This window comes from Drosophila busckii, chromosome 3R (genome assembly GCF_011750605.1).
Source record: "Drosophila busckii strain San Diego stock center, stock number 13000-0081.31 chromosome 3R, ASM1175060v1, whole genome shotgun sequence".
NCBI classification, from domain to species: Eukaryota; Metazoa; Arthropoda; class Insecta; order Diptera; family Drosophilidae; genus Drosophila; species Drosophila busckii.
In genome coordinates this window covers 20,301,029-20,312,238 of record NC_046607.1, presented here as the reverse complement: position 1 = coordinate 20,312,238, position 11,210 = coordinate 20,301,029, and the positions used below count along the sequence as shown (strand labels likewise).

Sequence of the window (11,210 nt, the reverse complement as noted above, 5' to 3'; positions counted from 1 at the left end):
AAAAAATCTAAAAAATACCAAAAATTTCATAACGCTTGCCTTTATTTATAACTAAAGTTTTTGCCTACTTCTTGTGGCTCAGTGTGTTTTTTTTTTATTGAGTTGTCGTTATGTTTGCTCTTAAATTATGCAGCGTTGGCGTCTGCCACGCCCCACACCCCAACCCCAGCTCTGCCAACATTTGCTTTGTGTGGCGTGGCGTGTATTTTGACAATATTGAAATATTATTTGCATATTTTACGCAACAATAATAAATAGTAAGCAGTTGTATCATTGCGCAAATATTTATGTGTATTTGTTATAGATTATTAATGTTGTGTGTGTTTTGTTTGTTTGCTTGCTTGCAGTTTAATTGAGTCGCCAACATAGCCAACTATCAGAGCCAACAACAACTGTTGGGCAGCCATCACCAACTGCTACACATCGCCGAACCGCAACTGCAACTGCTGCCCGCAGTAACGACGACGACGCCAACAACGACGCCCACAGCAAATTCCATACAACCGACAACCAACAACAACAACAACAGCAATACAAATAATAACAACAGCAACAACCAGCGGCAAGTGTTTGAAAAAGCCATCACCATTTCGTCGATTGCGATTAAACGCAGGCCGACGCTGCCGCAAACGCCAGCGAGTGCCCCACAGGTGTTGTCGCCGTCGCCCAAGCGCCAGTGTGCCGCTGCCGTATCGGTGTTGCCCGTGCCCACAGCCGCCGCCGCCGCCGCCGGAGTCGTCGCGCCAGCAACAGCAGCAGCACATTTGCAATACGCCAACTCGCCGGCAGCAGCAGCAGCCGCCGCCGCAGCCGCCGCAGCAGCAGCCGCAGCACTCAAAGGTCATCAGTTAAGCTTTGCACATCCCACACAATTTGCGGCCGCCGTTGCCGCACATCATCAGCAACAACAACAGCAGCAGCAACAGCAGCAGCAGGTGCAGCAGCAACAACAAGTCGCCGCCTACCAGCAACAGCAACAACAAGCGCAGCAACAACAGCAACGTTTGGTGCAATTTAATCAGGCCGCCGCCGCCGCTGCGTTACTCAATCAGCATCTGCAGCAGTCGGCAGTTGTAGCTGCCGCTGCACATCAGCAGCAGCAGCAGCAGGCACAACAGCAGCAGCAACAGCACGTGGCTGCGCTGCAACAGCAACAGCAACAGCAGCAGATTTATAGCAACTATCAGCTGCGACACGCCCACGCGCATTACGCCCCACAGCAGCAGCAGCAGCAGCAACATATAACGCTCAGCAACAAGTCACAGCAGCAACACACAGCAGCAGCAACTACAGCGCTGAGCATTGCAACAACAGCAGCAACAACAGTTGCCTGCAACAACAACAACAGCAGCTCACCCGGCAGCAATACGCAAGAAACTCAGTCGCACGACTCGGCAGCAGCAACTGCAACCACAACTCTCTCAGCACCAACAACTCCCTCGCCCGCAGGCAGCGCCAGCGCCGCCACAACAGTTGCCAGCGACAGCAACAACAACAACACAGCGACAGCAGCGACTACAAGCAGCAGCAGCAACAGCAGCAGCAGCATAATGGAGAATCAGATGGCTTTGGCACCGCTGGGACTGTCACAGAGCATGGACTCGGTGAATACGGCCAGCAATGAGGAAGAGGTGAGTACGCCAAGCAAAAATACGATAACTCAAATTTAGCTGCAGCTACACAGGACAGCTGAGGGAGTAGCGCAAGATTTATGGTTAAAGTTAAAGACTTGAAATAGGCAAAAATTTCTGAGGCTTTGATCAACTTGGCAGCAAGTCAAAGTCAAAGCAGATTTTTGGCCTAATATGTCAAGTGTTAGTTGAACGCACACACACATGCACAGACAATGCATGCGCTACATGGCGTGTGGCTTGGCTTTTGTTCTTGCAGGCAAATGCAAATGCAAAAAAAAAATGCTGGCAATACGTTTTGCTTACTTTTGATTATGCGCCTTGCGCTATGCTACACAATTTTTCTTGCTGCCTGCACGTGTCGCCAAATCCTCCCTCATATGCATGTAAAACGCATGTGTGTGCGTGTGTGTGTGTGCTTGTCTGTATGCCGCATGTCAAGTGCTACGTGGCCTTTCTTTAAGCAGCCGCCGCTCAGCTCACTTCACTTGCAAACAAAACTCAAAAGCATTCAAGTCTCTCTCTCTCTCTCTCTCTCGCTCGCTCAGTCGCTGCTGCTGCTGCTGCTTTTTAGCTTTTGGGGTCGCCTTTGCACAAATCCAAGCGATGCGTTAAATTTGATTTTATCCTTGATGCATAATATTTTGCGTGCTATATATATATAATTTTTTATATGTTGGCCTCAACCTTTTGTGCTGATTGCAACACCTAGATAACTTTTATATATATGGGAGCCTGCGCTGCTGTATTTATGACTTCAATAACATTTGTTACAACTGCGCTAAGCTGCATATTTAAAGTTAATAACGCTCGCTCGCGCTTTCAACTCTTTATTTCTTGCGCTACTGCGAAGTGCCTTGGCCTGCATTAAGCTGCAGTAAGTGTAGCCGCATTAAAAATGCATCAATCACGTGCATTTTTGCTGCTGTTGCAAATATCTGCCGAAAATGCAAGCAGCACAAGATAAAGTGGCACATGAAAATGAAATATACCAACTATTTGCAGCAGCAGCAGCAAGGAATGCGCATATAAATTGTCCGACTGTCACTTAAATTAATCAAAATGTATATGAGGCCCAGAGACGCTCACACGCAAAAAAGGTGAAATGAAAGCAGCAAATTGGGAGAGAGAGAAAGGTAGAAAAAGAAGCACAATAGCCACACTCTAATGCAGGCAGAAAAAATCAGCTTATAGTTACTTTTAAATATATACAGGGTGCTGCTACAAGAGCGAGCTAGCAGCATAGGCACAATATTTTGGCGCTTATGCCATTTTTGAGCTTACAAATAATTAAAAGTTGATTGCGCTTTCGTTAAATGCATTAAATACTTTCTCAATTTATTATATTTCAATAAAAATTAAGTCAATGTTGCTTTAAAAACAATTTAGTTGCTTCTTCTTCAAAAAATGCAGTTGCTACTTTTAAAATGAACAAAGAATTGCAACAAATCTGCTGCTGCAATAATTTCTGTTTATCTTTTGTTAAACAAAAAAATTATTTGAATTCAAAGCTTTTCATCGATTCGAATCTTGTGCGTATTACTGCATAGAGAATTTTATAAGCAAAAAAAATACAAAATGGAAATGGCAAAGAATTTTCAAGTTATGGCAGTCAAGTCATAAAAAAAATTATAATAAATCTTAAAAATACAAATCGAGCGACAATTGAAGGAAATAGTAAAGAATTTTCAAGTTAAGGGCAGTCAAGCCAACATATAAAATTCAAATTAATCTTAAAAAATACACAACATGCGACAAGTGATGGAAATTTTCAAGTTAAGTCACTGCACTTATCAAATTAGCATTAATCTTAACTAAACTAATAAGCTAGCCGCACAAACTTTTTGGGTTACAAACTTTGCCATTATTAAATATAATTTTTGCTTCATCAGCTAGCAGCTACCAACTGCTCGCTGAGCATAACTGACTTTTATGAAAAGCAATTAGCTAAGCCGCTTTTACGCATATTAGCGCTACAGTTGCAGTCAAAAGTATGCAGCATAAAAATGACAGGAAAGTGCTAAAAAATGTTGAGCTATAACGCTTAAGTCGCTGCTATATGCAAAATGAACTAAAAGCTATGCTAACTATGCTTGAGCTTAAGTGCGACGACCTTTTAAAGCTGCAAGTGCCAGTTCAGTTCGAGCGAGGGCTGACTGCAGTCAACTTATTTACCTTTGCTACTAAAGTCATTTGTATTTATGAATGTGTGAAAGTAACTGCAGGCCAAGCACTCAGCACCAGCGCCACACACTTATATGACTGTGTGTGTGTGTCGAACTGCATGAATTATTGATAAGTCAATTAAAAAAGTATGACAGCAACTGATGGCAGTTAAATATTTTACACCACACACAGCGAGCAAAGCAAGTTGCATGCCGCATGCTGCTGCTTGCATTTCACATTATTTTCTTCAAGCTTTAAGCTCGAGCTATGTCCAGGGGGCTGCAAGTCAAACCATTGAGCAGTCAAGTGTGTGCAGTCTGCCATGTAAAGCGACATGCAACATGCCACTTGCCACACACACACACACACACAGACATACGCACCCTATTTACGAGTGCGAGTAATGCCACACTTGATTTTTATCAAAGCCCAGCAACAAAAGCTTGAACAGTTTGCTCGTTAACCCTTGCCCTTCTGCCTTGCATAGAAAAAAGTTAATAAAACTTGTCACAGCTGTCGCTCTCTCGCTCTCTCACTCTCTTGCACTCTGTCGCTCACACTGTTGCACTTTTAAGCGCTGCGCACAATTAAACTTTTAACTTTGTCACTAAAAAGAATTTGCTTTACTACCTCGCCACTGCACCCCCTACTTGGCACCACTTCCGTGGTAACTCTGACATTTTTGTCAGCTGCTCGGCAGCGGAAATTGCCATGTGCCAAAAAAAAATGCTGCCCCCCTATCCTCTTGCACTTTTTAGTTATTTGCTTGTTTGGTTTCACTTTTCTGTGGCACATTATTGTTATTGTTGCTGTCGCTGCTGCCGTAACAAACAAAAAAAAATACAAAATTTAACTTTTGTTGACCGCTGTACTCTCTCTCTCCTGTCTGCTGTCTCGCTCTGTTGTCAGTTTGACTAAAAACAAAACAAATAAGCATACAAATAGGCAAAACTTTTATGGCAATGCTGCCACAAATGTCAACTTGCAACTGGCAATGCTGTTGCTGTTGCCTGCCTGCCACATAAAATGAGTGGCGCTCTCCAGCGCTTATAAATAAATGCAATGCGACTTCAAATAACGCCTGGGTTCTTCAGTTTTAGTGCCTTACTTGCCACACACACAGCGTGCATGTGGCCAAATTCAAATCAAGTTGTACTTTTCTTCTTCTTTTCTTTTTTTGTCAGCAGCATAAAATTGCTGTCCGAAAATTTATGTGTCGTCTTGACACATACTACCGAGTATAACTATAAATAAACTAGCAAGGGCAAGGCGAGAAAGAGAGCGAGAATAGAGATGGGAATGGACGTCGTGAGCTTCATCCGCTTGGACTTCAATAAATTTTGGTGTTTCGTGTAGCAAAATCAAAAAAGGGATTTTATACTCGTGCGAATTCGGCATAAGAATAAAAGTCCGCTTTGGAATAAACTTTTTATAACAATTGTTAAAGTTACCAATGAAAATTTGGTATTTGTATAGAGGTTTATACAGAATAATCGAGTCGGTTCGCGCTTTTTCAATATTTGGGAATGGAAGCTTCATCGGAATGGAAGCTTCATGGGAATGGGAGCTTCATCCGTTTGGACTTTGTGTAGCGCAGCGTTAAATTAAATAAATTTTCGGGTTTCGTGCAGCAAAATCAAAAACAGGGTTTAATACTTCTGCGAATTCGGAATAAGAATAAAAGTCCGCTTTGGAATAAACTTTTTATAACGATTGTTAAAGTTAGCAATGAAAATTTGGTGTTTGTATAGAGCTTCATACAGAATAATCGAGTTGGGTCGAGTTTTTTGAATATTTGAATGGGTCGCACATTTATTTCGGCTACGCGTCAGACTGGACTGCAAAAAGAAGATCCGTTCCCATCTCTAACACACAGTTTGGCTTGGCTTTTGGCTCAATGAATTTCTAAACAACTTTTTTTATACATGTAGTTCCCAAAGGAGCAGCACACACACATTCGAGACATTCGAACGCCTCAGTTCGTACTAAGTGAAATGTCAACTTTGTGTATTTTGTTGCGCCATTTGGCGTTTCATTTGTGTGCGCTGGCAAATGTCAAGGATCTGAACCGGAATTTAGTCAATTGCTTGCGTTGGCAAGCTTTAAAAGCTAAGCTCCCAAAAGGTGCGCGCTAAGTGCTTAAGCGCCATTAGCTTGACCACAAGTGGCATGCCACAAGCGAAACGAATTTCGACCGAAAGGTAGAAGCTGAGACGCTATCAGCTCTTCCTACGTAGCTGACGCCTTATTCAATTTGGTGCTGAGCAGAATTTAGCGTTAAATGGAATTATTAAAAGGTTACAGCAAACTTTTTGGTTGAAGATGTTATCGGAAATAATTTGTGCAAAGTGAAGTTAATTGCATCAAAGTGCTTAGCGCAAAGTGCAACTGTCTCTCTCTCCCAATCTCTCTCGCTCTCTCTGACGCTTTATTTGCAGTTTGCGCACCTTTTGACATTTATGCAGCGCTTGAGCGCTTGTCTGACGTTGGCATTACAGCTGTCGCTGATTAAAGCTCAATTAATTAAACAAATGCCATATGGTCATAATAAAAAAAAAAATATGCACGCGTGCATATTGTTGCTGCCACATGTGGCGCAGTGGCTCTTGCTCAGTTCGCATTTAATATGCATTTAACCACACCAACGATTCGTATGTGTGTGTAAAGCGATTAAAAATGCAAACTGTACACATAAATTACACGCTTAAATAATGCAGAAATTAATAAGTTCTGTTTACCTTGCCACACGCCACGCCACGCCTCCCACCCACCCAACCTGCAACATAACGACCATAACTCTTAATTACCAATCTGAGGTAGTCTGCCTTAAATGTATATAGTGCAGTTATATTGTATCAGTCCGCTGCGCTCTGTTGCGTTCGCATCATTAATTTGCCTTGACCCCCGCGTCAAAACAGTTTGCGGCCCAAGCTATTTACACATCAAATAATAGACAGAGGCCAGCAGCTTATGCTTTGACTTCCTGTGTGCAAATTTGCGTACAGCTTTGTGTTGCCTGCTATTGTTTGTTTAGTAGAAGAACAGCAGCAATTTAACTGAATAAATTCGCGGAATTGAGTTGAGCTGTAAAGTCCTTTCAAAGGCATAGCAAATCAATCAGTTAAGCAACAAAATTGTTACAAATTTGTTTAGCTTATTAAAAGAAAAATGCAATCGATAACTATTGCAGCACTAGCGTGTGAGATGTGTTAAATTTATGCAGCATTTGTCTTTCAAAATTTAATTGCTGTTCTTTCAATTAACCATTATACTTCAAAAGCAGCGGAAATTAAACATTTCTTGCGCTAACAACATTATGAGTTAATTAACTAACGAACTAGTGCAGCAGTAGCGATTTAACTGTTGCTCATGGGTGAGTTACTAAGACTTTCCCAGCTATATACACTTAAAATTGAACTTTTGGTACTTCAAATTAACGCGTTATTCAAATGAAGTGGAAATTAAACATAATTTAAACAAATTGCCAGCGCTAGCAATTTAAACAATTTATTAAGTTTCTAGCTAGTGCAGCGCTAGTGATTAAAGTGCTGCATGGATTAATTTATTGAGAGTTTGTATCTATAAGCTCTCGACATTGATCCGCTGGAGTTTGAAATATTCACATTTCCATAAAATAAATAATTATACAATGAATTTCAACTTAAACAATTAATTAACTAGCGAACTAATACTAGCGATTTAGTAGTGAGTCCTACTTTAGCTCTTTCAATTATTGGCGTCCTACGCAAGCAGCGACTAAATAATTAGATTAGGCCGCAGTTGCTGCCAGCACGCAAAGATAATTCAAGTTCAAGCTTAGTCAAGGGGCTTAGGCGCTGTTGTATAAAAATCCTTCGCTTGTGCTTGCTTATCGAGCAATTGAATTTAAGCGCCCTCAATTGTATTTCCATAAGCGCACGCTTCCTGTATCCTGTTTCCTGTATTGCTTGGCTGCCGTTTATATTGCGTATGTGTGTGTGTGCAAATCATCAGTGTGCGTTGCTTGTCAGCTACGTGCCGAAATTGCCGTTAACAGGGCGCTAACAACGCAGCCCCTGACGTTCGCTCTCGCTCGCTCTCATGTGTTTAATACATAACCATATGTACATATTTTTAACAATAAATAAACTAAAATTAAACACGCATACGCATTGTATGCGAAGAGCCGAAAAAAATATGTTGCTGACATTGGCAACAATTTCCGCTTTTGCTTGGTCAGTTGTTGATTCTTTTTAACGCCAACAGCAGCAGCAGCTTTTGGCCCACAATTGGCATGCAATGCAAGCTCCAACGTTCTTTTATGATTATTATAAGTGTATGCCACAGCTCACGGTTGCTGCTGCTGCTGCCATTTGGGGCGCATTTTGGTTTTTTTCTTGCTCATTTTTTGTGGCGCGTTCATTTGTTCTGCTGTGTGTTGTGTCATCATCGACACGCAAGTCAAACAAATCAGCAAGCAAACACAGTGTGGGTAACTGGACTAGAACTTGGCTGCCAGTTTAAGGTAACACACACACACACACACACACAGTGAAGAAAAAAGGACAACGCGTTGGCTGCTGTGTTGTTGCCTAATAAACAGCAGCAAAACCAAGTTGCAGTTTGTCCCATGTAAACAGAAGATCGTGACCGTAGCCGAGGACAATTTTTCCTGCCTTTTTTTTTGCTCAATGTTTTTTTTCTTGTTGCTGCTGCTTTTCTTTGTCAAACATTTTGTTGCTTGCCTTATTTTTTACGTGGAATAATTGAAGTTTCATGAAAAAAAATAAACTTTATTTTTTGCGGTCAAGCTTCAAACAAAAAAGAAAGGTTATATGTAATTAAATATTTATAGCTGACTGAACCCACACACACACACACACGCATACAGTCTATAAATTGAAAATTTATAAGCAACCCAAGTTTGCGGAATTTCATTTACACATTTGGCTCTTGCTCTCGAATTGATTTTTATTTGTTTTCACTTAAATTGTAAATTGCGTAAAATGTTGCCGCATTGGCAAATTGTTGAACAAATAAGCAAAAAGGCTGAACACACACACACGGACACACACACACGCATACAGCTGCTGCTGTTAATGTGTTGAGCATGTTGTGTTCTAATGCGCTGACAGCACGCGAAAGCAGCTTTGCCTGTTGAGACAAATGACAATGCCACATGCCACATGCCACAAAGTGTGTGTACTCTATGTATGAAAAAAGTTGGTCGCTTTATATTTTTCTAACATGCTTTTTGAAAAAGTTTTATAACATTACTAAAGGGCCTTATAATTTAATTGTATCAGATTTGTGCGTAACAGGCAGAGAACATAAAAAATATATATATAGCTGCATCGATAGCTATATTTGACTGTATGAGCGCCAAGATTTCAGCAAATACAGCAGCTAGAAACCTTAGCTTATAGTCATATGGCTCTTATATATTAAGCACAGCTTTTTCTTTATCAAGTTTATCAGGCATAGCTTTTTTTCAGACTTTTCTTTATGAAGTTTATCAGGTAAAGCTTTTTTTCAGGCTTTTCTTTACTAAGTTGCGTGTTGCCATATTTTTTTTTAGATTTTTTTAATCAAATTTGCTGTGAAAAATTTAAAAATTATACTTATATAGCTGCATTAATAGCTATATTTGTCTGTATGAACGCCTAGATTTCAGCAAATACAGCAGCTAGAAACCTTAGCTTATTGTCATATGGCTCTTATATATTAGACACAGCTTTTTCTTTATCAAGTTTATCAGACGTAGCTTTTCTTTAGGCTTTTCTTTATCAAGTTTATCAGGCATAGCTTTTTTTCAGGCTTTGCTTTATCAAGTTGCATTTTGTATTATTTTTTTTAGATTTTCTATATGAAATTTGTTGACAAATTTCAGTTTTTTGCTATTTTATTTTATCTACGTTATTTCTTTTTCAAGCTGCTAACTCTAACTTTGTCGTCGTTAATATTTTTATATTTTATTTGCATGTTTCATATGCAACTTTCAACTATGCAGCTTATGTAGCGTCTCTTGTGCTGTCGGCTGTGCTCAACTTTGCGCATTTTTCGCTATAAATTTTTAAAAAGTGCTTAACGCTCTAACTAGTTAACAGTTGCTTACAAAATTATAGCGCATTATTGTTAGAGCATAAGAAAAATTTGAGTTAAGCAAACTTTGAGCTTAGTCGTGGGCGTGGGCGTGTGCGTGAGTGCAGCCACGCCTATGAGCCGAAGTTTGCTTTTATACGTTCGTAGGCCGTTCATTAGTTTTGCTCTGTGTGTGCTGCTGTCCATCACAATTAGACTGCGGCAAAGTATTCCCAAGCTGTTAGTAGTAGTAGTGGGACGCTCCCCAGGCGCTTTGCTTATAGTTTAGGCTGCGTGACAAGTTTTTGCTGTCTGTTTGCTGTTGTCATTTATTTATTTAGCTCAACGCGTTGCAAATTTGATTTCTGTAATGCCCAAGCAACAACGGTCATTAGTAACTTACATACACACACACATGCAAACAAAGTACACACATGTGTGCATATAGAATCTCGGTTAACTATAAAATCAACAGAGCGGTTCTTTTTTTTTTTTGGCGCAACGCAAACAAAAGTCAATCATAAAATATGAAAAATACACACACAGACACCTGCAGTTAGCCTGCAGCAGCAGCCAAGCTGCAACTCACACACACACACACAATGCTCACACGTATGCGAGCATAGCGCCATTTGAGCGGAAACCGGAAATCAACTTTAGGGCGCACTTTGTTTATGCGATTTTATAGCGCAGCCTGCCAACTGTATGAACAAAAAAAAAAAAAAAAACAACAAACTTTGAGCGCTGCCTTGCTGTTGATTTTTACAATTTTTTGTTTATTTTTTTAGCCATTTTTTTGTGTTTGTTTAGCGTGCGATTTTGTGTGCTGCGCATTGTTGCAGCGCTGGCGCTATATATATATATATGTATTTTTGGCACTACTGTTTGATGTTTTATGCAAAGCTCAAGCTGCTTGCTCCAACATCAATGCGCAGTCTTTGCTTTAACTACAACCAGCAACAAGCTTTGCCTTTTAAAGCAAATTTTATGTAGTCTTGCATTTAAATTAGCCACATAAATCAAACTGCTTTAACAAAAAGAAAAAAAAAAAACAAAAGCCATTGCTCAGCGCACAGTTGATCGAAGCTTCAAGTTGTTGTTGCACGTAAATCATGCTGCAAAGTGTTTTTTATAGTTCATTTACCTAGCTAAGTACCTCAGCTATGTGCAGGCAACTTTTTTCTGCTGTTGCTGGACCACTTGGCAGCGCGGGCTTAATGCTGCTACAACTTGGTAGTCAAACAAACAAGAAAAAAAAGGGCTGGCCGAAAAACCATTGAAGCATGGCTTAAATGCGGCGCCAGCGGCACAAAGTGGGGTTGGGGTTGGGTTTGGCGTTAAGCAATTCATTTA

The 11,210-nt window shown here is 40.5% G+C and overlaps 1 protein-coding gene across 1 annotated transcript in view; it reads left to right on the top strand.

The window, feature by feature from the left end:
* Nucleotides 1-356: 356 nt before the first annotated feature.
* LOC108603081 (protein couch potato) overlaps nucleotides 357-11,210 on the top strand; it is a gene marked incomplete at its 5' end in the record, with an annotated part of 59,375 nt that continues 48,521 nt past the window's right edge. The window contains 1 exon segment of the mRNA XM_033294094.1: nucleotides 357-1,631. Coding sequence (XP_033149985.1) covers nucleotides 357-1,631 — 1,275 coding nt within the window.